This window comes from Hydractinia symbiolongicarpus, chromosome 14 (assembly GCF_029227915.1).
Source record: "Hydractinia symbiolongicarpus strain clone_291-10 chromosome 14, HSymV2.1, whole genome shotgun sequence".
Classification (NCBI taxonomy): domain Eukaryota; kingdom Metazoa; phylum Cnidaria; class Hydrozoa; order Anthoathecata; family Hydractiniidae; genus Hydractinia; species Hydractinia symbiolongicarpus.
In genome coordinates, this window is record NC_079888.1 from 8,315,879 (window position 1) to 8,342,708 (window position 26,830).

The following is a 26,830-nucleotide window of genomic DNA, read 5'->3' on the forward strand; positions in this document are numbered from 1 at the left end:
TACGAGAAGATCCTTAGAAGGATTTTGTAAGAAAACTAGGAATCGCTGCAAGATAAGAACAAATAACCAGGCTGGAAATCTAAAATATAAGAACATCTTAATAAAGCCAAGTTTCACTGTTTTTTATAAAAAAAAGTGGGCTATAGCTAAGCAATTTATTATCTTGCGTTTTCACAGCTTAAATGGATTTTAATGTACACACGGTGTATTGAATGCAAAACTAATATTTTGTTGCACCTTATTAAGAAAAAGCATTTGATGAAACTGAATGAAAATAAACCGCCACTTGTTAGTATTAAACATCTCAAGAACATTTTCTACTTCTGCTTTCAGAGCATCATTTTAGGAAAAATATCTCTGTCAAACAAACGTCTATAAAAAGAGACCATACCAGCAGAATGTTAAAAAAGTTGCGATAGAAGAAGAAAAAGAACAAAGATGAAACTAATTGTTTTCTCCCTTTTACATTGCTGGAAGCATTGGACATGATTCCGAATTGAATTGTCTAATAAGTGTTATCACATAACAAAATTTGTTAAGTTATGCAAGAACCTAAAACTAAACAACTCTAGTGTAAAACAGGACTAATACATTGAGAAATTCAGAAAAATAAGAGAAACATTGGCTATGGCCGTGGCTTAAATTTTAAAGAACTTAAAAGAAGTTTGTTTGTTCAAGATAAATTTTGAGAAAAGCGAATAAACATTTTAATTTCATTTGGCAAATGTGCCTGAAAAGGAATCTGTCGGGTAAAATGAGCCATAAATAGAAAAAAACATTTGCCTGCTTCAAATTTAGCTCTCCTTGACAATCATAATAATACCGAATGTGCTGATGAAAAGATAAATGACTTCGTTATTTTTAACAAAATATATTATTTTAACCAATATTATGTCGCTAGATACCCGGAACAAAAAAGTACAAATTTAAATAATCTCTGCAATTTTTCTTTGTGTATAAAAGAAAACACTCAGCTCTCATTGAGCATCGCGAATATTTCTTCCGCAATTTACTTCGGTATAGCTGCCTTTCTTGATCCCGTTTCATAATTGTACAAAGTAGTGGTAATTCTGTTCCAACCAGAAAGTTGAAATGAGGAAAAAAATTGCTTTTGTTATAGCGTTGGTCTTATATTTTTCTCTTTATGTAATGCTAATTCGAAGATCACCTCGAATTTTTAAAATCGCATCAAAGATTCAAATTATCACTAGCGCAAACGTACAAATCAATGTGAGTAGTGAAAAAAATCACAAAATATTCCACGGCTATTTTCAACGGCAGATCTGCCGACAAATATACGGCAAAATAGCTATTGTTTCGACCATGACGGCTGGTAATTACGTGAAAAATGTCGTTAATAACGCAGTACAATCAATTAAATGTTATGCCAAATTGAGAGGTTATGATTTGTATCAAATACAGGAGGAGAAAGATGGAAATTATACAGGAACAAACGGATGGACTATTCCAAAACAATGTCTGAAAGGAGAAGTAGCTTTAATGAAGAAACGACATTGCTTTATTGCTCATTTACTTTATCATTATGACTATATTGTTCATTTGGATGCTGACACTGGTGTTGTTAATCCAAATCATTGTTTCGAAGAATACATCACGCCAGGAATTGATGTATTTCTTCTAGAAAGAGTTCACTCTGGTGAAATACAAGCTGGTCATTATATAGTAAGGAATTCAACTTATTCCCGCGACTTTTTAATGGCATGGTTCAGACGTATGTTTGAACAAAAACGAGTCGACAATGCAGAGTTAGTTTTTGAATTTCACTCACGCGTTGTAAGCAAAGAAGATATAGCTAATTGTAAGCAGTGGTATTTTAAATATAATAGATGCATTAAGAAGGTGATGAATGGTCAAATGATATTCAAGAACTTTAAAGTATACAGAATAGCTCATGGATTCGTTCGAGACGCTTGGACAACTGGTTTTAAGTGGTCGGATAAAGACTTCCTACTACATGCAATGAAACATCAAGATGACGTTCTGTTTACAAGAAAATTATCACCGAACGATTGTTTAAATGATAAGTGGAACCTTCCTTTGAACAAGTCTTTAATTGTTGACATGACGAGGATGAAAAACATATGGAGAAATGTTGATATGGATATGGTCAATGATGGACTTCGTATTGAGCAAGCTGATATAGCAGATTGCTGGCCTCAATGTCCAGATAATATAACAATGTCGTGAATTTAAGGCTAAATGGTGAAACAACAAATTTGAAATAAAAACAGTCATACAAACGTAATTTACTTACTGCATGGAAAGGTTAAAATATAACTTTATACAATTATTTATTATAGTATATTGCATGTTTTTATAAGAATTTTTAAGCAAAAGTTTAGGATTTTTCTTATTTTTTCTTCTGTACACTTGTTGACCCAAAACTCCCCATTGCATCGACTTCATATGAAAAATATTTTCTGCTCGGAAGCTAAACTACGAATGGCGAAAAGTCGCTACGTTTTAACCCATAAAACGGTATACTTCAGAAGTTCCCACTAAAAAATTGGAAAGATAGCTAAAAGACCATCCCTCGACACGAACAAGGTTAATCTTTTCCTCTGTTAACAATGCAAAACGAACTTGTGTGATAGTGGGAGGGGGTGAGTTATGCTTCGCCCTGCCTCATGATCATTCAAAAATATTTTTTTTATATAAACAAATTTGAATGGATTTTACAAATGAATTAAATTTCTGCTGTTTTGCCTTTAGCTAGCAGCTATGCTGGCAGGCTGCTACTACGCTAGTTTTCTGAACTGATCAGAGTAGCATGAAGTGCTACTGAGCGTTAGTAAACTGTACATTAAGTCATCGTTCTGAATTTACAAGCAAACAGTAAAACAGCGAATCATAATTTCGGTATCGTTCGAACATTTATGTCAACAAAGAAACATCGGATACATTGATAATATGAATAATAATCCGAAAAAACACCTTAATCGGAGCAAGCTGCATCTCAATGTTACTTGTACCCGTTTACTTCAAGAAAAGCTTAACCTGTCGTTTAAAAACTGACTATTTTTCCAAGAACTATCCTATGGCTGTATCGAAAATGCAAACACAGTAAATGATAGTGGAAATACAACTGACAAATTGAAATCTGCCAGAATGAAACATCCGAAAAATCCAGTTATCTCGTATTTGAATATTAACTCCATACGCAATAAACTTGGTAACCTTGATACCTTACTCAATGGTTTATCTGATATCCTTACAATTGCAGAAACGAAAATTGATTCATCTTTTCCACCAAGTCAATTTTTATTGGATGGTTACAAAGCCTCATACAGATTTGATGTCGCTGATCGAAGTGGTGGACTTTTAACATATGTGAGGGATGATATTCCGTCTAGATTACTCAGTGGTCATTCTTTCAATTGCAATCTTCAAATAATACCTCTAGAATTGAATTTAAGAAAGTGCAAATGGCTCCTTATGTAAATATACAGACCTCCTCATCAAGATTTTGTTTATTTTTTTAATAGTTTATCTGATGCACTATGTTTTTACTCTGCGTCTTATGATCATTTATTAATTATAGGAGATTTTAATTGTACGCCTGAAACCGCAATTTTTGTAGACTTTTTGGAGAATAACGAACTTAGCAATGTCATACACAAACCAACCTGTTTCAAGTCTTCCTCTGTTACGTGTATAGACCTCGTTTTAACAATCAGGAGGTCTAGTTTGATGTGCAGGGATACTCTTGAAATAGGATTAAGTGATAATCATATGCTTGTGCTTACAATGTTAAGAACGACTTTTTCCAAATTACCTCCTAAAAAGATTACTTATAGATGCTACAATATCTTTAGCGATGTATCATTTCTATATGACCTTTCAAATAGTTTGATAAATATATATTGATAGTATATATTGATACAGTATATGTAACACTAGCATTTATTGCCAGTGCTCTATTTGTCGGTAATGACGTATCTATTTGCAAATGTTTTTAACATTGTATTCAGTTTTTACTTTTTATTAGTTGATGTAGATTAGTTATTTTGACTATGCATGTAAATTAACTCTAAATAAAGAAATAATAATAATAATAATCTTGCGACAGCACTGTTGATTGATGATATCAGGATGCCAGAGAAAAAGAAAATCTTGTTAATGCTTTATATCTTGATTTAAGTAAGGCATTCGATACAATCAATCACATCGTTATATTGACAAAATTGAACATGTACGGTGTACAAACTGTGGAGTTGGATTGGTTTACTGGCTGCTTCTTTTTTAATATAAGTCAACTTGTTCATAATCAGCACTCTTTCCACTATAATATTACGAGCGGAGCTCCTCAAGGATACATTTTAGGACCCTTGTTATTTATAATATTTTTAACGATTTCGCGGAACAGCTTTCTAAATCGGAATTAATTCAATATGCAGATGACACTGTTGTTTATGCTAAACATAATGACCCAAAAGTAATCTAAAAAATGTTGGGAGAAGAAATTAAAAAGCTAAATTCATATTACTACGAGAATGAACTAGTGCTCAACCTGAAAAAAGTAAAACTGAAACGATGCCTTTTGGTACACGTAAACGTTTCTCTAACACTAGTTGTTCCATTCAACTGTCTATTTAGGAGCACGTTATACTCTTGGAAACGAACTAGATCAATCATTAACGTTGAGCAACAACTTCGATTGAACTTAGTATCCAAAATTCCACCGTATCTCAACCCTTATGGTGCATGGAATATATAGGAAATGGTAATTGTTTCCATCCTGTTGTATAGCTCATTCATAACCGTACAAATGACGAAAACACAACAACACAAGCTAAAATCGTACCAGAGAAGAGCTACACAAATTACTGAAAGCAACGTATAAAGTATAGAAAGAATAAAGAAAAAAAGAGAAAAAAAAGATGAATTGAAAGATTATTTTGCCATCAACCAACATTGGAAAAGTACTCGTAATAAAGATCTTTCACTACAATTACCAAGAGTTAAATTGGAGTTTGGTAGAACGTCATTCAAATTTAAAGGAGCAAAATGTTATAACGAGCTGTCTTTGGACATTAGAAATTGCGGAACTTACAGTTTATATAAGTTATCCTTAGGAAAATATTTTTAACCATTTACATTTTGTCTTTTATTCCATGAGCAGAGAGCTTTTCTAGTGCCTTTCTTTGACTTTTGAGCCTCATGTTCTTGACATCTTAACAGTGTCACCGGAATTTTTAACTCCCCTAAATAATGACTCCGCAGTCATAATAAACTAGTTTATAATGACCCCCAGTTAAGAAAAACTAGTTAATAATAACTCCCCAGTAATAATAAACTAGTGAATTGTTACCCCCTAGGGTCAACATTTCCTAGGAAATATAAACTCCCCCAGTTTATTTTGACTTATATTTATTTTGGATAGAACGTTAGAAAGTCGGTTCAGTTACTAAATTTTATATGACCAAAATTTTACACGATTTTTTAGTACCCGACCAAGATCTTTCCCCGAATTTTTTGCTTTAACTAATAAGTTTGTGAGCAAACCTTTTTTGCATTTTTTGACGTGAATTTGTGATTTGAACTGAAAATAAAAAATAGAAGGTTTTAGTGATTTGAAAGATCTAGTCAGAAAGAATTTACCAATTTTAATCGGCGGGAAGTGACAAAACTTGTTGTACAAAACACATGAATACAGAATATGAAGTACAGCAGATAAGAATTTTTTCCTCGAAATCCTAGCAAAGTTACCAATTAATAAAAATAGAAAAGAATAAAGACACTGTACTCGGAGGGTAACGATACTGTACAAGGTAAAGATAAGGTGTCTTTTATTTATAAATCTCAAAAAACGTTAAAATTGATAGAAATAGTAGACAACGCAACAAAGGTTTTTTAGAATGAAGCTAAGGTCAAAATGAAAAAAAAATCTCTTTAAAAAATAAAGGGAGTGTTTATTAACTGGAGGAGTCATTATTTACTAGTCTATTTTGACATTGGGAGTTATCTTTCACAGGGAGTTAGGATAATCTGCTACACCGGAAAGATTTTAGTAGTTTTTTTTAACTTTACATGTTTTTAATATTTAAAATAATTTTTAATTAGTACTTTTTAGACTTATTTTTATTGTATTTATGAAACAGGGCACCTGTTAATAGCAATAGTTGATTTTACTGAAACGTCTATCCTGTGTAAACTCTTTATTAATAGCCGTATTTTGTCTGTGTCCGCGAGAGCCGCGCCCCGTAACGGAATCACGAAATTTTTATAATGCGGACCAACACCAAATGCGATATATTTTTGTCCACTTTGTTGCGACGGGTAAATTGAAAGGACGGCCGAACCCGTGGATTTTTCCACGGGCTAACGACTAGTTAATAATAATAATAACAAAAATGTATTAACATCAGTCAAAACGTTGAGTTGGTTGCGTTTAGTTAGCTAACAAAAATGTAGAATAAGGAGCATCCCGAAACGTGCTCATAACTAATTTCGTTTTCATGTGCTTCTGCATTTTCACATACGTATTTCTCGGAATGAAAATGGACATGTCTATTATGATTTTGTTTTTTGAGTATTATTTTCTTCTAAACTTACAGTTATATTTTCTTAAGAGCAGTTCTTTACAATACAATAATTTTAACGTTAACAAGTCACAAATCATAACCACATTGACAAGGTATCTGGAAAAATTCGCAGACTGATGTAAGGATTACACAACAGAAAATATGCATGTCAGAGATAAAGTAGCAGGAATTTTTTTATGTGAATTACGTTAGTCTAGTTGGGCGTACATTAACATTTTATTTTGCTGACATCAAATAATTGACAAAAAGCAACAAACAAGAAACAAAACAAAAAAAGGCGATCAAATATCAAATTTTAACATTAATGTCATGCTTAAAACTCGTTGTTTCAGAATACTACAGCTTCGTTTCTTGTATCATCGGGAATTACACCACGTCTACCATGTGCCGTTCTTGATTCTCTTCTTTGAAACTCTTTCATGTCAAACTTTCGAAATGATAAATCGTCATAGTAACGGAGGTAGAGGATGAGATTTTTTAAATCTTTGATCACAACCCATTGAGTATAATCAAACGTACCTTCCTTAGGTGGTGTTCCGTCTTGGACAACGCCTATAGAACAAAAGAGATAAAAAAAAGTCAAGATTGCAGAGGGATGTCTTAATTTTTTACATAGGCAAATTTATTCCTAGGGCTTAATCTGAAACGGATGCCCAAGCAACTTTCAATTTAAATTCAACGTTTGTTGTAGGATCCTATTAGCCGATGTAACTTAGCTTAACTCGAAGATATCCAAATTCAGTTTCTTTTATACGAAAGCTTAGACTTAAAGGTATGTGTCAAAGCCACTCCCGGACTCAATTCAACAAATAAACGTACACAAAACTAATGTGGCTACATCTTACTTTCTTATATGGTTGCTAATTTATTTTATTTCTGTTAAGGTTAGTGAGACCATTCGCGTACAGAAAAATTGAAGAAGATAGGATTTTCCAAAAATATTACGCGACCAAAAACAATATAAGTAATTCATAAAAAAGGACGGTTAGTATTCTAACCGCAGAAAATTCGTCTGCGGCTCAGCGTAAGTTTTCTACCTTAACTATTCCGATAACCCGACTATGATCCTATAGGAACATTAACTAACGAAAAAATTCTACCTCTTGGGACATCAACACTGTGCAATAAATGACTAGCCAAAACAACGCCCTCCTCCGTTGTCTTTGGTTTGTTTGAGAAGTGTAAAAGATAAGTTGTACGGATGAACCTCGACGTAGGTGAAAAGTCACCAGGGATACCATGAATACCTCCTCCAGATCCAACCGGAGTAAATATGACGTCGCCAACGTTAAAGGAACCTGCTGAAAACTTGGAAAGGTGGACGTAATTCTTTATATTCATCATGTGGAAATCGTATGGTGGCGCGTTTGTGGTGACACCAACAATATTGTCATGTGCTTTCCTTCCATCCTTAGTAAATTCCAACACTAGAGCATCTCCGCTGGTGTCCGTTATGGTAAAGTGAAGTTTATAATGGTTGCTTAAAAGTGATGCGTCAAAGACTTTGGGAAACTTGTTGGTGTTGATATCGTTGCGAATATCCTTAACTGACTTGTAACTTCCTAAAATCGTATTAAGTAAAATTACGCTACCAAAATTCGCTCAATGTAGATCATCTAACAAGCTCTCATATAGCTGGATATTAAATTTAACTATAAAAATCGAATTCCTTGCATTGCTTCGGTTAGCTAAGATTGCAAGTTGAATAGTTTTAAAGTTGGAAAATAAATTGTAATGGTAAAGTTCAGGCTGAGAAAGTTCGATTTGTTAAAACTACCAACGTTGAATTATTATAGTTAGTAGCGTATTTCCTACCTAGAAGAAAGCTAGGAAGCTGCATATTTGATACCATGTTGGAACAATCATCTCGGGTAACGTTAGCATACACTGTGTATTGTGGTAACATCAGACTACCAACGGATAAACCTGCAAACAAACATGATTTTACGTACTCTGTTGTAAGGAACATTAAGAAGGTGGTTTGATGAGTCATGGATCAACTGCGGGATGAAATATGCTTTAAAACATAGATTAATAAAAGTGTAAACAAATATTACTAGACAAACCTACATTTTTAAAGCTCGTCCGCATACGCAGTTACGCGCTTATCTTTCCTACACAGACGCTCTTAAAATTTTCAAGGGTTTCACAGACTTTGGAGTTACATTCTAATTTTATATGGCTACATCCAATCCATGCGTTGGGTGGGTTATATAACTGTACGTTATGCCACATAACTCCGTAGATTTCTGATGCTGTTCGGCAAATTCGAAAAATCACCAAAAATTGAGGGGTATGTATGTATGAGGGGTATTGAGGGGTACGAAATAGTTGCGATAGTGGATCAACACAACACAATGGCGACTTTCATGGTTAGTTTCTAGTTTGGGTCAAGATGCAAATACATGGGTACTAATGCACAGCATCATCTCTTTCCAAATAAACTAGTGTTGTTTGGTTTTAGGAGAATAGATATATTGGTGATCAGTCATTTTACCTTTGCTATTCATTCCATCCGGACAAATTGATTGGTTGAAAGCATTTAAACAAAGCACATCGTACTTGTAAGTCCATTTTAAAGGAGGTGCTTGTCCACAAAAAGATGGCAAAGCACTTTTTCGTGCAGTTTCTTTGGGTATAAAAAGAACATTGGAACGCAATTCATCGTCGAAATCCATTGTACGTCCGATAACCACACTTTCATCTTCTGTTTTCATAAAAAATTCAGTGCACGCTTTTGTAACGTGAAGCATGAAGAAACAAGAGCAAAGTAACTTCAACCCAGTCTAAGAGAGAAAATCATTTTACATGATTTAAATTGCTTTTTGATTCCCTTTTCTCTAAAATCATTAGCAGGGTACGAGAAACACCTATGCAAAATCAGCAAAGTACGATATCCGCCACTCCTTTCTCACTTTAGAGAACGCCCTAAAAGCAACCGCCCTCTAAAAGAAAGCCTTTATCTCAACAAATATAAAAAGATAGATAATATTATGTTTTTTATTTTATAGTTGTCATGCAAATTTAATTCAGATTTGCATTTAAAAGATTGAAACGCGTATCCTACCTAAACCAGTTGATCTGATTGGACAAGCTTGATCTTTTGGTCGATATGTGACGAAACGTGAAAACGTTGGATTTAATTCAATATTTTCGTATTACGCGAATCAAAAGTTAAACAAACAAAAGAGTAATTAAAAAGAGTTATCCTTTGAACCAATCACTGAAACTAACATATACGTTACGACACGATACGATACAATAAATTTCTAAGTAGCTATCAAGCCTTGGTGAACCTTCTTCACTACTGCTATCATATTTTGCAAAAGAGACGCCTTAAATAAACAGAGAGAAAATTATACACGCCATACGCCTTTGCTTGGATTTTTGCTTTGTACGAGCGACAAGGTCTCCCCCAACGTGGCTTGTGATTAGCTACTGTTTTGTGTGTGCGCATGCGTACTGATCGAGGAAAAAACCCACGGCAGTTAAACAACATCTAAACCCAAGGTTAAACGCAACCTTTCGAAGAATATTGCTGAGTGTTCTCCCCGTTGTGTTTCTTTTGCCCTTAGTACCCAGCCCTCTTGAGGAAAGGTGCTTAGTACGTTAATTTCTTGAAGATAACAGTCATTTTTTAAGAAATATTTTTTAAAGTTGACAAAAGTAGAAATATATGTTATTAATATAAAGAAATACACATCTTATTACTCATCTAGTTCTGTCTGTGAATTTTGCAAAGTGGATAAAATTTCTTTGATAAAGTCTATAAAACATCGCCTATAAATTTGTTCTGTAAATTAGCAAACTTTGACGTTAGAGCAATATTGACGTCAAAGGAAGGTATATTAAGATTAGTGAAGCCATTGCATTGCACTTTCAAATTTAAGGCTAAATAACTTGGAAACAGTTGGAAATAACTGTCGTCACCTCCTGCGTGGGTAACTAGGGACTACCTGGGACCAATTTGGGTAAGTTTTCCAAACCTGGGTCACTAAATCCGTTTCGGAATGGACGGGTTAATGACGTCATAAAAAACCTTTAAACCCTAATATCTCTGCATCCGTTTGTCACAAGTACACGATCCTATACATTTTCTTGATCAGCGTTTCAAGATCTATACGATGAAGGCAACAGGCTTACGAATTTCTGAAAAAAAAATTTGTGTTCTGACATGTCTCTGCTGACGTCATCAAAATGACGGGTTTTTTTTCTCTGTTATCCTGCCTAAGTGGATTTTTCTACGGGCCTTATCGGCTAGTAGAACAATATTAACTTACTCACAAAGGCCGAGAGAAAATAAAAAGAGACGTGGAACTTACCATAACTTTGTATAGAGTTACATCAAAAAGAAAATGCAAGTCTTATTTCCTTGTGTAAGCAATTTTTTAAAGTTTCGTTTAAAATAAATTTGATGAAACAAGTTTAAACGCAGATAAGAATATCAACATAGATAAGCTCCTTTATTATACAAACATTAAACAAAGAATGAACAACAAAGTACAAAAGAATAAGTGCAAACACAATTGTAAACAAAATAATTTTGCGGTGAATGTCATTGAACGTAAGTAGAAGATTTGTCGGTCGTGAAGTAATCTTTCGTAGGTCTACTGGTCTATTTATGATTTTAGATTAGAACCAAGCCCTTATTTAAACCGGTCGAAGGTTCTTCTATTTTCCTCCTTTTTCGAGTTATTTGTTAAACGATTACCGTAACGTCGCAAAGTTTTGGTTGGAACTAAACCTGTTTTTCGGCCCTGTGGTTAAGTCACGAGATTGATGAAAGTTTTTTCTATAATGATCACATTTTTGCCTTAATATGTTTCATACTTCATGGAATATTTGTATCTACTTGTTGTTAGCTTATGGAGAATTCCACGGGGGTCGCCCGTCGCATAAATTTCCCGCATTGTTATTTCGTGCAGCCTGGCCGAACTTTTAGCATGAAGTAATGGAATTTACTTTGGCAGGGATTATTACTATGACTAGTCGTTAGCCCGAGGAAAAATTCACGGATTCGTCCGTCGCAGCTAAACTACCATTTTGCGTGACAGACAGACAGACAGACAGAGGGACAGACGTATACGGGCATTTTAATATAGATTATAATGGCGTTTTGGGCTACAAAATCTCTACTTTTAAAATCGGCACACAGTACCCATCAGCAAATTAACTCCTTTGCGGAAGAACCAAAATCAGCTGCGCGCAACTATTTCAAACAAAATACGGCTATCATTTAATAGGCTAGCCTAAACAAGCCTATTAAATCCACCGGTTCGCCCGTCGCTTAAACTTACCCGACGTAACAAAGTGGACAGTTATATGTCGCATTTTGTATTCGTGTTTTCGTAGCACGTCTTTCTAAGTCAGCGGGGTGTCCACGCAGAGACAGTGAAAACGGCTGTTGTAAAAGAGACTAGTTGGGGGCTATTTGTAAGACCTCTAACTTTGTCTCCTGTTCGAGAGTTAGACATTGTAAGCTGTAATCAAATACAGAGACCTGTTGAAACAAATAAATCTTGTTTCTGATCTGCTGAGTTATCATCGCCATACATACTACCGAAGTTGTTATTCGGAAAACATTTGCATTTACAAAACAAATATTGTTCCAGAGTTATATTTAGGTCTTCACTTAAAATGTTTAGAAAGTCATTATCTAACACTATTCACATGTTTTTACTCTTTGTAGAAAAAGCATCTTAGTCGACTCAAAAATAACATTTGTTTTTATTATTATAAGAGAGTGACCCTTTAAGTGTTTTGGCAGACTTTTGTAGCATCCTTTTAGGCTGATGATGTATTGCAACTTTTTAAAATTAATCTTTAGTAGTATCTTTTCACAAACGGGGACCTAGGGTGCTCGCTTTAGCATTTTTTTTCAAATGGACTGTCCAATTAAGAGAGGGGGGATATAATAGAGGACATAGATAAAATAAAATAGTTTTGGTATAGTAACTAAGTGTGCATAACAAGAGAATAGACGGAAAGGAAAGCATACGTATTGGATTTTCACATAATTATTTTAGATAAATTAGTCATTTTTATTAATTTTCAATAAACGCTCTTGTCGCTTATTAAAAATTCGAGCAAATATCACATTTAATGTATCACAATTGATTTTGAACTAAATTCTGACAAAAACAAAAACCTACATCTGTCAATGACAAGAGGTACACAAAGTTTTTTAACTTGTTATTTCACATCATCACCCTACATTTTGCACATTTTCCAACATTGCATAGCAAAATAAATTAACAAAGTTTTGCAAAACTGATATAAAGTATGAAGTCAAATGTTCTGATGAGGCGGATAATCCTAACCGGACGACTTTATAAAGGTTTTATTCCTTTTGTTTCATTTTCCCAAACGACATCTTCTTTCCTTTCCATTTCCAACACTTGCGACGGAACAAATTTATTTTAGAATTCTCATTCGTCAAGTCAACGAAGTGATTCTGTACTACTTCACAACCCAAAACACAAAATGACATGTTCATTATTCACTAACTGGTATATTTTTGTTTTTTCCATAATGTTACAATTGGTCAATCTTAGTTGTTAACAAGCTGGCTGACGAGAATTGAAACATTGACATGTGTAGTTGAAAATAGTTTATTTTTTAGATGCTAGTTTGGATAATTTTAAAGATTTGTAGCAAAAGATGGAACTCTATGCATAGACAAGATTAATCATTGGTACGTTAAGAATGCCTACAGTTTAAATCTTTGTAACTTTTAACTTAAAAAACTTGCTTAAGCTAGCTATAAATCACTAGCTCATCTCAAAACTTCCGTTTTACAGATATTTGATTATCTTTTTCACACCTTACAACCTTTTAGACACACGATCTGTTGCGTGAAACTTTTGCAAGCTAAGGATAGAGTGAAAACTCTTACCATGGATCATTTGTCTTACGGAAAAGCTTCGCATGTTTTCTCTACATCCATGATCAACAATTTTGCTAAAAGTTTTTATACAACAACAAAATGATAGTACACCAAGTAGTTTAACTACATGGTGACTAACAAACCGTGGTTATTATACTCGTCCGTTTACGGAGAAGTGTTTTGGTTGACGACGAAAGATTCTAAAGTTTTTTTTGTAAGAAAATTTTATGGACTACATTCTAAGTTCGTATTTTTTTCTGTATTTATGAATGAACCTTGTGAAATCTTTCTTCGACACTTTTTTAAATAAAAGCTAAAAAAATCCTTTTCTGGTTGTTTGTTTTTTGTTTTTCGATGTGATGATTTGAAGACATTTTATAGATTTATGTCTTGATCTGTATAGATGAATTCCGTTGTTTACATTTTCAGCGGTAAGCTCTTTCGGAAAAAAGATGGGGGCGTTAGTTACAGCAAAGTAACTATCAGTCCATTTTTTCACACGAAAGCATTTTTTAGGACTTTAAATGAATTCAAATAAATAAGATGTTTCCCTGAGAAGAAATCCAAAGGAAAAGATCTTTCTTCACCAAATCTTACATCTTTTTTTTCTGCTACGCGGATGCCAGAGCCAAAGAGCTTACCGCTGGAAAGTAAACAAATAATGTCACACTGGAATCCGTATGTAAGTTTCGGAGATTACGAAGCGAGTACTTCAAGCCACGAGTACATATTAATTACTATCGCCGGAATATGTTAATTTCTGTCACCAGTATAGCTTTTTATTGCATTTTTTTGTTACTCACAACATTTTTTTATATCGGCAACGAGATAGAAAATCAAATTGATTCTCTCATTTCAAGGGCGAGTGTTTAAATAAATATAACTTAAATAAATTATATCGTAACAGATTTTTAACTGGTGGTAGTCCCTCTTGTCTTTTCTTTACAGATAAAAATCACAAAGCGGTAAAAATTATCAAAGATAAGCAGGAGGTTCTTACCTTTATCATAGAAGCATTTCCTGACCAGAAGATGTCAAAATTACATTGCACACTGATTTTATATAACTTATGTATATTATGTATATTTTTGGTAAGCAATTTTTGTGATTAAAAATGATTACGAAAAAGCAGGTAACAATTGGCAGGCATAAGCCAACACACGTGCTTTGTGTATTAAATCCAGTAGTTTAAGCGAAAACACTTGATTTCTACTGATCAAAAGATTTGGGATCATAACCCAACTGGATTTCTTTAAATCGTATTGGCTATGAACAGAGGCGTCTTTCCCAAATTTACGCTAAATGCCTTTCACTGCTTAGAGCAATTCTGATCGTAAAATACGGATCTTCGTTAACTCCATAAAGTAGAAATTATTCTTTTTTCATCATTTTTAATAATATGGAAGTGATAATAAATAAGCCCTTAGACTCCGAGGAATATGACTTGGCGTCGCAGCAAGAGCTAAATAACAATATTAGAGCCATAACTCGGTATCACTCAACTTTGAGATATGAAAATGCAGGTGGTAAAGAAGAGAATTAAGTTTTCCATCTGGCATTGCTCATGTACGCCAGCATTGATGTAGCAGGCGCCCATAATTAAAAATGGTCGATGTAGCAGGCGCCCATAAATAGAAAATAGTCGGCGAAAAACAAAGAAAATTTTGATTTTTTTTGAAAAACGGCTGTGTAGCCTAGGGGTAAAGGTATAAATAATAATACGCAAATAAGTTACTCAAAAAGCTATCCATGAGACCAGAGTTCTTGTAAGACACAGCTGTACAATAACTTCTATAACTACTATAACATAAAGGTTAAGTAAAGTTTCTGCGTATTGTCTCTTAAGGTTAATTTGTGTATAAAACATGTCATTATTATTCCTTACCGAAAAGCACTGGACTTCCTTCGTAAAGGTCTTCCTGCTTCCTTTAATTTTTGTCGTTATAAAGCCTCGAAATGTTCTTAGTATGCCTTATGTGCAAGAAATATGATTTTGATATTGTCACAAAATATATTGTTTTAATTTCACTTGTAGTCATATACGGTTACTCTCAAATATTCAAGTGTATTTTTAGAACAAATCGATTTTTAGGCCACATGTCCTTGTTCAAACTGCGATTACAACGATTTGCGGACAATGCAGCTCAATAGTTCCTTAGTTTGATATTGCGTCTAACATTCTGAAACATGTATATGCTTACGTTTTCGCAAAAAGAGACTTTAGAAGGACAGGTCGAGGTATGCCATTGTTCTCAAATCGGCTAATTTTGCTTCATAAACACACTCTAGGGTGTTAGTATATGGTAAAGTTGACTGAAGGAAGAACCCATCTCTTTAACCTGTCAACTTTAAGAGGTCAGAGTTCTAGAGGGCAAAGTAAATTGGGAACTTGAAATGGCGTTCGCTACATTAGTGCCTGTTATTAGGAAGTTATACTGTAATCTCTATTTAACTAACCGTGATGTACTTCGTTAGTTGTCCATGCAACGAGTCTGAAAAACATACCGTTCAACACAACCTCGTCTCGGGGCTCTTTTTCTCTTTCTACCACTCCCGGACAGCCGAGATCGTCAGAAAAAGAGCCGTGGGACGAGGTTGCATTCAACGAACAGCATCTACTGGATTGGTTTCACAAAGCACGCATACACCTCGCCCTCCTACCAGGTTTAACTTTCATTAAAATTCATGCAAATGTCAACCGACTGTTTTCTACCCTCTAGTAATATTTTATTACATTTCCTATTGTCTTGATAATTTTACCGTTTGTGTTTTTACGGCTTGTGTTTTGCTTTTTAGAAACAATCACCCAACAATTTTGTCTTTGCTGCATAAGTTCCCGTAAAAGTTAAAAAATATATACATATCGCATATCTGTATGGGGAGCTTAAAGCGGCGCGGTGTTTCATACGTAATTGTTTTTTTTTTCGAAAAATTCTCAAACGGTTGAAGTAAAACACACAGGAAACACCTGTTCTTTTCCTGTCTAGCTAAAACAGTCATCCAGTAAATTTATGTTGTAAAATATGTTTCCGTGAAAAGTCGAACAATAGGCATCGGGTTTCGTAGCTAAAAACACAGGCTCCAGCCTAATAAAAAATAATTTTTTATTTCAAAAACTCCCGTATATATGCGATTAAAAGCAAGTTTTAGGATTTTGTCTACCGTCTTTGTGTTGTCTTCAGCCATCTTGTTGTTAAAAGCTGCAACTACCCAGCTAAAAAAACATTCCAAAACACTATCTTACTTAAGTCTTCATCGTACAGTATTTTTTATATGATGTTATGCCAGCCTAAACAATATAAGTCAATTATAACTCGAGAATGGAGGGTGATTCTCGTGCATAAATACTTTATACAAACAAATAGCCGCAGAGGAGATTATTCTAAGAAGGATAAAAGATACTTTCGTGGAAGATGAAATGTATTTATGACGTTATAAGAATTATAAATATTGGCAGGCAAAGTGGAATCTTTTATAACTTAAGAATTCACAGAGGAAAAGTATATGGGAAACAAGTTAAGCTTCACTAAGGGAGAACTACGAGAAAAATGATTTACTGCAAGAAGATGATAATGAAAGCAGGTAGGGTACGTTTATCATCGGTATCTTCTTCAACTATTACGTAGCACTACTATTCAATTTACCTTTATTTCTTTTCTATTCTCTTCTAGATGTTAACTTTTCAAGTTAGATTCTTTTTCTTTCTTTTTACGGGCTAATTAATTTTATCAGCGTAAGAGTTTTTACTTCATTGACCCCGTTCATTTCATTGGGCTCTATTTTGAAAGAAAGTAATCTTTTACTAGTCGGTGCCCCGTAGAAAAATGCACGAGTTAGCCCCTCTATTAGCCTCTCTATACAGCATTGCGTATGACTTCCTACTTGTGGTACCATTTTGCGTGACAGATAGACGTATACGGGCATTAACTTATAGACTAGTCGTTAGTCCGTGGGAAGTCCACGGGGTCGCCCGTCCTTTTTAAATCGTATTTCGTGTTTCCGTAACACGATTTTTTCTTGCGCACAACAGACAGACGCAATACGGCTATTATTAAAGAGACTAGTCGTTGCCCGTGGAAAAATCCACGGGTTCGCCCGTCCTTTTTATTTACCCGTCGCAACAAAGTGGATAAAAATATATCGTATTTGATATTCGTGTTTCCGTAACATCATTTTCTAACTCAGCGGTGGGTCTGCACAGAAACAGACAGACGACGGCTAATATTATAGAGATTATTAGGTATAAATTTTAAACTAAGCATTTTTTTACCTAACATTGATCATTCTTTGAGACTGTTTTTTGATTTAAAACTAATTACTTTACTGAAGATGCGTGTATATATGTTTTTAGCTTAAAAATATTTTTCACTTGATAATGTAACACTGTTACGAAAAGCTTTGTGCATTTTTATATATATTTTTTTAAATAGAGTGTTTTTTGAAAATACATTTTGATTTTTGCCTGATTTAATAATAATAAGCATTTTGTGTAATTACAACAACACTGTCCTTTTTTCGATCAAATTTCCGTATTTCAGCTTTATTATATCAACTTCTGTTCCTGGTAAAATCGCAAATACAACTGGTGCCGGTTCAATTTGTTACAAAAGAAAGCATCGTCTCACATGCCAGTGACGTCAACCAGTTTAATCTTCGCTTGTGTGGTGGTGATTTATACAATCACCAACATGCGACTGTGAATCTTATCTTACCAATGCAACCATGGAGCCCTGCGATTGGTAATGGTATATTATTACTTACTATTATTATCACTATAATTACTTAACATTTCATATATACTTGTCCATTACACATTTATTTGATCACTTAGGTGTTTATCTAAGAGCAAATGTATACGACGCAAACAATCATTTATTAGCAGACAACAAGGATGGCAAGGGTAGCTTTGTTGACAAATTCACTTTTCCTTATTATAAAACATATGGTGACCTACTTATAAACATAACGACAGCTCCAACTCCCAGTATAACCTATAGAATAGTTGTCAACTTTGAAAAAAACGTAACGATGGAACAAAACAAATCGATGTTTCCAATAAAGCGGAAAGCCTACAATATGGAACAAAGCACAGTGCACATAAAACAACCAATCACTGGTCATACTTCTGACCTTGTATCAATATTTCTAACATCTGGAACTATTAATACGGCCGAAAGTACATTGTTGGAGTTGAGTTATTGCATTAATCCAGCTGAGGTAATTTTTTGTTTGTTTGTTTGCTTGCTTATGTGTTTGTTATTTATTTGCTCGATGCTTGCTCGCAACATATTCCACAAAAAAAACAATTGTGATGCTAATCACACAAACATAGGAGGAGGGAGGGCAATCTGGATTATTTTAAAAGTATTGCTTGTAAAGAAAAATCAATTTCTCTTTAGTTACCAGGATACGTCGATATAAATATAGTTTCGGTTGACAAATTATCAGGCTTTGCAACATTTGCATGTCCGGCCAGTGTGAGACCATGCACAACTGAAACTGCAAAATTTTTTGACGTGTCTGGTTTACCAATCAACTTCGTACGTGTTTTTATGACACATTCAACGGATGCAGGACCTGTTCAGCTCATCGTTATTGGTTATGGTAAGTATGAAGGAACTAACAAATTTTTACTAGATGCATCTGAATTCAAAAGGCAAACCTGAGCGTAAAACTACTATTTTTGACAATTTTTATTAGTTGTTGAATATGGAGACTTTTACGTTTCAGGATTTCTTAGCAAACGTTTGTTCGTCTTTTTTCTCTTTCACTTTCTTGAACGAAATTTTACCCTCTGTGTTAGATTAAGTTTTTATTAGACAAGATTATATTTTTTATATATGTTATATATCTTTTAATTTGAAAAATAGAACTAGATTTTCTTTTTTTGCAGCCATGATTTTTTAAATTTCTGGATATTGTATCTCCTGTTGAGCAGAGTTTGTTTGAAATTCTAGCCTTGTTTCGATTTGTGTTCGTTAGCCGGTTCTAAAAACTTCAATATTTAAAAAATTAATTTTTATATTTTTTCTAGGTTATATTTTTACTGTGTATAATTTAACACGTCAATTATTGATAGAATTTCGAGCCATTTTCTTCATTCAGTGTCTAGTTAAAAAATTTTTTAGGAAGTGTGTCAAATCGCTTATATGAATAGAATTCAAACTGCTGTAAATGCACGGTCAAATATCAGTCACGTGCAATTTCGAGAATTACTACAAATTGCCTATATTATTTCAATTTACTTTGTATATTCTTTTTTGCTTGTTTGTTTGTTTTTGTTTGTTTTTTATTATTTTTTTTATTTTTTTGTTTGTTTTGAGTTTTTTGGGTTGTTGTTTTTTGTTTTTTTCATACATAAAATCCTTTATATGTAAGCTAAGGCTAGATGTGTTGCTTTTTCAGCCTAACGAAAAAATAAAAAAAAATATGTTCAGATTGACGAATGATAATAATTAACTTTTAGGATTGAAAGGTACATAGATACCACGTATATAAAATAGAAGAAAAAGCAATTGTTTTAATGTAATACACCAATCCGACATCTCCCGGGACCGTGCGGAAAAAAGGGTCTGGGGGAAAGTTAGTGCACACAAATTTCTAGCGCCTTCGGTAGTTTTGAAGCTCAAGCTGCGAAGAGTGGTTGTTAATTTTATTTGCAGCTTTTATTTTAAGTTATAGTTTGCCATGAATTACGAAATTGTCAATAAAATGAATGTGGATGAGTTAAAGATGTTCCTCAGGCTTCGTGGTTTAAAGTTTTTAGGTAGAAGGTACAACACAGGAGGTAGAAGGTCAACTGATGCAAGAATATCAAGCCAAACTCCTACATAGTGAGGTACTACTGCCTGATCCCAATTATTTAACGTGTTGTTGGATTTGTGAAACTGATGGTATTACTCAGTGGCAAATGCAAATGGGTGTTACAGGTTGTCAACATTGTTATTTTTTTATATGAACTCCACATGGATACATTTTGAACAAACTGGATTTTAATGAAGAGTACTGGAATGACTTAACATCTACATTCAGTAAGTTTTACGATCACTATTTAACCTCATTTCACAGCTCATAATATAGCCCAAAAGAAGTAATAAGAACGGTTATTTTTATAGCCACACATATACAAATTACATTATTTTTTGCAAGTAGCAATTGCTAACACTCCTATGGTCTAATGGTATGATTCCAATGAAAAAATTCATAGAAGATCCAGGTTCAAATCCTGGCAGAAGTGTCACATAAAATACATTGTTTTCTATATATAAACTTTTTCCTTGTTATTTTTTTTAAAAAGCAACAACATTGTTCACAAATTTTATAGAATTTGTGACAAGCTATTACAGTACTGTAATAGACTTGATAATGTTTTTTTAAGATTTGTGGCTAAAAAAATAGGCGTTTTATTAGGTGTCCAAAATTATTGGTCTTCTTTTTCTTTTTCTTACCGTTAAAAGATGGTTTAGGATTTCAAAGTGCTGCACAGGTTCGAACAATATCATCAGCATGGTGTAGCATTGTGATTGGCAATACACTCTTAAAAATCCTGTACGTTGAAAATAAATGCTGTGGCTGTATTAAAAACAAGCTTCCTTTTTAAAACTTTATTTTCCAGTGATAGCAAGTTGATTTTCTTATTTAAAGACCGGAGGAGATTATCTTTATCTTTGCAACCAAGGCATTCCTTTTTGTTTTCCGACTAATCATGGTCTGACAAAACAGGAGATAAAAAACGGTTCACTGGGAGATGACAAGCTACTGAAATCACCGGTGCTGTGGAGCTACCAGGTTCATCAAAGAAAGAATTGGCATCATCAGTTAATGACGATCTTTTCGTGTTTGTCTTGGATTCACTGGAGCTGTGTCATAGCCAAGATGCAAAGAAGGATAAGATCAGGGTGCTGAGGTGTTGGTTCCCCATCAACAAAATGAAGTGAACAGACTCTATCACTTGGCTTTGGTAACCAGGGAGTATTTTTGGCAGTTATTCTCTTCATTAATTAATTAATCTCTTCGATCTTGGTACAATTTAGGCCCAGGAAAACAATACAATCGAAAAAGTGGGGGGGGGGGGGCATGAGCAGTCTGCTTTTCTTTTCCCAGCTTGTATATAGCATTTTAAATTGAACAACTTGATTATCACCACAAAATAAACCAAAGTATATGCACCAAATTACGTTGATTGCAACAAAAATGGCTTCTTCCAGCATTCCAGCGTATAACAAAACAAATCCCTGTGTACACTAACTTTGACCTAGACCACTGACCGCGCATTAAATTCAAAATGGGCCGCGAATATCGGATTGGTGTAATAAAATCGTAGTATTTGTTCAATATTTCATAAGGAATGCAGCGAGAGTACGTTATGTTCTTAACTTTCCGTAAGTTTTTAGTCTGAACGCTCTCACAAACTATTTTCTTACATTTGATGAAGATTTCAATTCAAAAAGTTCATGCTTAATTTTAATCATGTTATGCTACCCTTTTAAACAACATAAAGTTACTTCGCATATTGTCGACAAAATGGTTGTTTTGTCGCTGTCGTTGTCGTTGTCGATCCCATTTTCGTTGTCGTTGTCGTTGCCACTGCCGTTGTCGTTGCCACTGTCGTTGTCGTTGCCACTGTCGCTATAGTTGCCGTAATCGTTGACATTGTCGTTGTCGTTTTTGTTGTCGTTTGTTGCTGTTGTGGAAATCTCCCACTTTATTTTTAAAATGCTTAACCTTCTCTAAACGTAAAAGTAGCACAAGGCAATATCTTTTAACGACTTTATTTGCATTGCAAAGCAACGTGGAGCTGATGCGTCTAGACATATCCAAGACATATTGTCTTGGATATGTTGTTCGTGAACTTGTTCTAACCAAAACATGGTATCTGTTTAACAAGAACTTCTACACTCAAACAGACGGAGCTGCCATGGGAGGCCCTGCATCATCAGTAGTCGCAGAAATATACATGCAAGCACACGAGACAACAGCATTAGTCACATCAGACAGACGTCCAAAGGTTTGGAAAAGATTTGTTGACGACGTATTCGCCATAATCAAAAGATCTCATCTAGAAGAGTTCCATGAACACATCAACGGCCTACATCGACAAATCAAATTCACTGTTGAGCTTGAACACGATGGAAGTATCGCTTTCCTGGACACTTTGGTCAAACGCAAGAATGGTTCCATTTCAGTTTCAGTGTATCGTAAACCAACACACACTGACCAGTACCTTACTTCGAATCAAACCATCAGAAATCTTGCAAAGAAAGTGTCATATCTTCATTACTGAGTCGTGCCAACAGCGTAATCAGTGACAAACAGGAGAGGAAAGAAGAAATTCGACGTGTAAGAAATGCGTTAATCGCAAGTGGACACAGTCATAAAATCATCACGCAAGTAGAAAATGCAACGAAGACAATAAGGAAACATCAGAGGATTTCATCGCATCAGCATTCCTACCCTCTGTACCGGGTCTAGTACCTGGTACAGAGGGTAGGAAGGAGATCCTTCGTCGAGATTTAAGGCAACACAAGATCAAATGCATTCTTAACTCTAAAGACACCCTAAGAAGCACTTTGTCTAAACCAAAAGACAAAATAAACCTGGAAGAACAATGCAATGTTGTTTACGAAATCCCGTGTAAAGATTGTGATAAAGTGTACATAGGCGAAACAAAAAGAAAGTTTAAGCAACGAGTACAAGAACATATGCGCGCAGTGAGAAACGGAGATGTGAAAAAAAAACGAAATTGCGGACAACAGCTGGAGCAGAAGTCATCAGTTTAATTGGGATGAAAAGAAAATCATTGACAGAGAATCCAGAACAACGGCCAGGAAGATTAAAGAAACCATCAACAGTGTAGCACGTAACAAACACATAAACAACATCTCGTATCAACTTCCTGAGATTTGGTTACCAGTCCTACAGAAAAAGTAGTTGCCTACATCTAGGTCTGAAACTGTTAATTACCGTAATTAACTGTATTTATCAGCTCGTTTCTGATTGGTTAATTTTTTATGAATTTCGATCCTCTGCAATTATATAAATACATGCTCAACATCATTTTACTTTGCCCGATGATGGGAGAAGGATGTCCTGAAACGTCGCCTACTAAACTATCATGTTCAAGAAATGATAAACTTTCCACAGTAACATGAATACTGAACAGACAAACCGAAATAATATCTTCAATTTATTTGTTGTTGTTTCGACAGTTATATCTGCGAAACTACCACAATTCTAAAAAGCCACTTTTTCAAGCAATCATTTTTTTAATAACAACATCAAATGAAAAAATAGCTGCATTTCATTTTGGAGAAAAGTGTTACCAAAACTAATTCCATGTTTTTTGGATTTCACGGATATTTTAGACGGCAACAATTTTATGAATTAACAATACCCACAATTATTGCGGTTTGGTGAATTATTTTTTTTTTAATTAGAAAAAAAATCTTCGTGGTTAAATTTAACTAAAGACAATAAAAAAATTGCGTAAAGCGTAATGAGGTATAGTTTGATTTTACCGATCTCATTATATAACAAACCGCTGAAAATTGATGGGACTGTAGTCCTACATATTAAATCAATCATACACTTCAGTAAGTAAGGTTGTTACGCTGCCTCCATTTAACTTTGTTTCTTATATGGTGGTTTTGTCGCTAAGCTGGAACCAAAGTGCAAGTGTGTCTAAATATTTGTTGCAATGACTACCTTTATCTTTTTTCGAAACAAACGAAACAAATTCTAAAGGTTTGCATCCTGACGCTACAGCCATACAATCTTTCCAGGGTTTAAAACTAGTCTTTATATAGCACTAGAACTGGTCTGAACCGTACAAAAGCTTTAGTTAAAGTTTAATTATGTTTTAAGGGTATATTAAACAAAAAAATTTAAAAATACATAATATATTATAAGTCCCTTATTTCATCAATGCGCTATTGATTAAGCAATCCATAATCATTTTATCACATCCTCCAGTTACACCATGATGTGTTGTTAATTGAGAATTCGCGCAAGTTTTTATTGTCTTGCATGTCGTTAGCGTTTGTTTTTGGCGCCTGTCTCTAACAAAATTATTTTATATGTATGGTTTTAATTTAATCTCAAGTGTCAATGTTGCACTAAAATCACATTACATGCTTAACAACCTTGTTGATAAATTGAGGCTGGGACATATTAAGGGCGTATTGAACCTTAAAAAAATTGTCAGCCTTGAATGCCCATTGCAAATCTGGAAAATTAAAGAATGCCCATTTGAACATTTAAATTTTTTTAAAACACATACATGATTTTACAATATTTACAATTTTCGCAACCACAAAACTTTACCTGCATCGTGTCTTTTAATTTTGTAACACATTTATCTTCATTCGTAACCGTAATCACCTTAAATTGTTAGTCAATAATAATTGAAAATGATGGAAACTAAATACGTGTCAGGTAAACTTAAAATGTACGATCTTTCGTCATAAGGGCTTCAAGAAGTCTATAGATTTATGCTCGCGGACATGCAGAGTACAGAAAAAGAAGAAAGGATGATTCGTTTTGTTTGCCTGGCTTTTTGCATCGCTGCAACTGCTTCACGTCGACTTAGACGTAATGTTGTGTCTTCATCTGGACAATTTTTTACCTTTTATTGTCCTCCTAGTAGGTACTCCACTTGTTTTGCTGAATTTTTATCTATCCAACAAACACACAACTTCATTTCTTCAGATAAAAGACCGAGTCCCTTCTCAAGCACTTATGATTACATGAAGAATGACCGGCTATGGAATTTAGCTTGTGAGAATACCTTAACAACTGCCCCACCAGATCAACTAGAGCAATGGTCAGATTACATTAACATGTTTCATGAAGATTTTTATTTCTATTGTGGACCAAACAAAATCATTATCGAAATTGCCTCTCATTATGAAAGTATTTTTCAGGACTTGCTTAAAAAGGCAATGTATACTTTTTTCCCGCGTAAAAAAGCAGTATTTTCTTCTGGCATTAGCATTCTGCCCCTATTGCAACCTTTTGCAATAATATTATGTCCGAAATAGTTAGCTAGAAATAATTCAAAACGGGGAATACTATTTTTAAAAACTAATGGCTTATTTAGGAGCAGAAAGCTTTGCGAGGTCAAAAATCGAAAACCTTCGTTAATTGTAAATTTGAGGCGAATTTCACTATGTAAATAGATTATTTGACAATAAAAACTTGCAAATTCGATAAGCACTAGACTTAACAGTCTTAAATATCGTTGAGTTTTCCACATAAACCACATAAATGATATAATGACGGATCATGTCTTTCAATCTTCACGGAGCCATTATGTCTGTTCTCCAAACATAAGTAATCAACTTTGATTCGTGTTAGGATTTTCAAATATCAAAATGGGAGCTGTGAGTGTGGCAATCTTAAATTCAAAAAGTAATTTTAGAGCAGTTATGATGACATCACATATTTTCAGTTGCATTCAAAGCAGCGCAATACAATTTGGATTGGATCCAAGTACATAAATTTTGTGGTGTTTCTTAAATAACCCAATAAACACGTGGTCGCTTGTAGTAAAAAAACAAAATAGTTAAAATTAATTGGAATCCGTCAGATCTAGACCTTTTTCTCTACAGCCGAATCGCTTTTTTGTCTTGTTGTAGCTAAATTCGACCGTTACTTTCAAAAATTTAACAGATGTGTAGACATTTTTATTCAGTCATTATACGAAGCAAAGTATGAGTATTTGGTTAAGGCAGCAAAATCTTGCCTTATTCTTTTTTACTTGTGATTAGTGGCCAAACGCACGATATTGAAAACAATGTAAGGTAGTTTTTTTATTAAAACGAATGTGATCACGATGAGGCAGATAATCAGGGCACAAATGTAGAAAATGGCGGCCTGTAAACACTGGATGAAACAGCTTATAAACAAAGCATTATAAAAAAAGTGAAAATTACATTTATTTTATCGTAAGCTATTCAAAGCCCACAAATATATGGCCCTTGCTAGCTTTTTAGCATTGCTTATTAAATTTATTTGTAGTTTTGTTACAGTAAAAATATATGTTTATGTTATATATATGCAGACAGTCATTCGCGTCTACAAAGTTTCTATTCGTCTTTTTTGTTGTTATGAAAGAATCTCGTTTGGCGTACTCAAAAAACTATAAACACGCTGTCTTCCTTCGGCCACTTTTTTAACCTTACCGTGGCTTAGGAGCTGAATGCGATAAATTGTCTCACTAGTATGTTAGGTAAGTTTTTAAAACAGTCTGACTGGAAAAACTTCTAAGCTTTCCTGTTGACAGTTAGTATAGGCTTAATAATTCATCAAAAAACATTGTAGTGATGTATTAGCTTTATAAAGTGCACGCGTAGAAAAGACAATTTTTATTTTAAAACGT

General features: G+C 34.2%; 3 protein-coding genes across 4 annotated transcripts; 2 read left to right on the plus strand and 1 right to left on the minus strand.

Annotated features, from left to right (window-relative positions):
• Positions 1-1,022: 1,022 nt before the first annotated feature.
• LOC130625120 (uncharacterized) lies at positions 1,023-2,208 on the plus strand. The gene has a single exon (XM_057440192.1). It carries the CDS (start codon positions 1,093-1,095, stop codon positions 2,206-2,208), a length of 1,116 nt encoding a protein of 371 aa, XP_057296175.1. The 5' UTR covers positions 1,023-1,092.
• Positions 2,209-6,532: 4,324 nt separating this feature from the next.
• LOC130625927 (penicillin acylase-like) lies at positions 6,533-11,031 on the minus strand. Its single transcript, XM_057441050.1, has 5 exons — positions 10,889-11,031; positions 9,064-9,352; positions 8,382-8,492; positions 7,667-8,128; positions 6,533-7,118 (listed from the first exon to the last, which is right to left on the minus strand). The coding sequence occupies exons 1-5, from the start codon at positions 10,889-10,891 to the stop codon at positions 6,895-6,897; spliced, it is 1,089 nt and encodes a 362-aa protein (XP_057297033.1). The 5' UTR covers positions 10,892-11,031; the 3' UTR covers positions 6,533-6,894.
• Positions 11,032-16,791: 5,760 nt separating this feature from the next.
• LOC130625589 (uncharacterized) lies at positions 16,792-20,565 on the plus strand. 2 transcript variants are annotated; one of them, XM_057440691.1, is made up of 4 exons: positions 16,792-17,034; positions 17,991-18,197; positions 18,284-18,669; positions 18,852-20,565. In XM_057440691.1, the coding sequence occupies exons 1-4, from the start codon at positions 17,001-17,003 to the stop codon at positions 19,116-19,118; spliced, it is 894 nt and encodes a 297-aa protein (XP_057296674.1). In that variant the 5' UTR covers positions 16,792-17,000; the 3' UTR covers positions 19,119-20,565. The 2 variants fall into 2 exon arrangements, with proteins under 2 accessions (XP_057296674.1, XP_057296675.1); XM_057440692.1 differs by having other exon boundaries at positions 16,795-17,034; positions 17,991-18,191; positions 18,852-20,563.
• Positions 20,566-26,830: the final 6,265 nt, after the last annotated feature.

Bases quoted from the DNA above. Each gene is read 5' to 3' on its own strand.
- LOC130625120 (XM_057440192.1), top strand. From the start codon at position 1,093: ATGAGGAAAAAAATTGCTTTTGTTATAGCGTTGGTCTTATATTTTTCT.
- LOC130625589 (XM_057440691.1), top strand. From the start codon at position 17,001: ATGATTTACTGCAAGAAGATGATAATGAAAGCAG. The intron at 18,198-18,283 runs GTATATTATTAC...TTGATCACTTAG, and splicing joins GAGCCCTGCGATTGGTAATG to GTGTTTATCTAAGAGCAAAT. The intron at 18,670-18,851 runs GTAATTTTTTGT...ATTTCTCTTTAG, and splicing joins ATTGCATTAATCCAGCTGAG to TTACCAGGATACGTCGATAT.
- LOC130625927 (XM_057441050.1), bottom strand. The intron at 8,129-8,381 runs GTAGGAAATACG...ATACGATTTTAG, and splicing joins GCTTCCTAGCTTTCTTCTAG to GAAGTTACAAGTCAGTTAAG. The intron at 7,119-7,666 runs GTAGAATTTTTT...TTTGTTCTATAG, and splicing joins CAGTGTTGATGTCCCAAGAG to GCGTTGTCCAAGACGGAACA.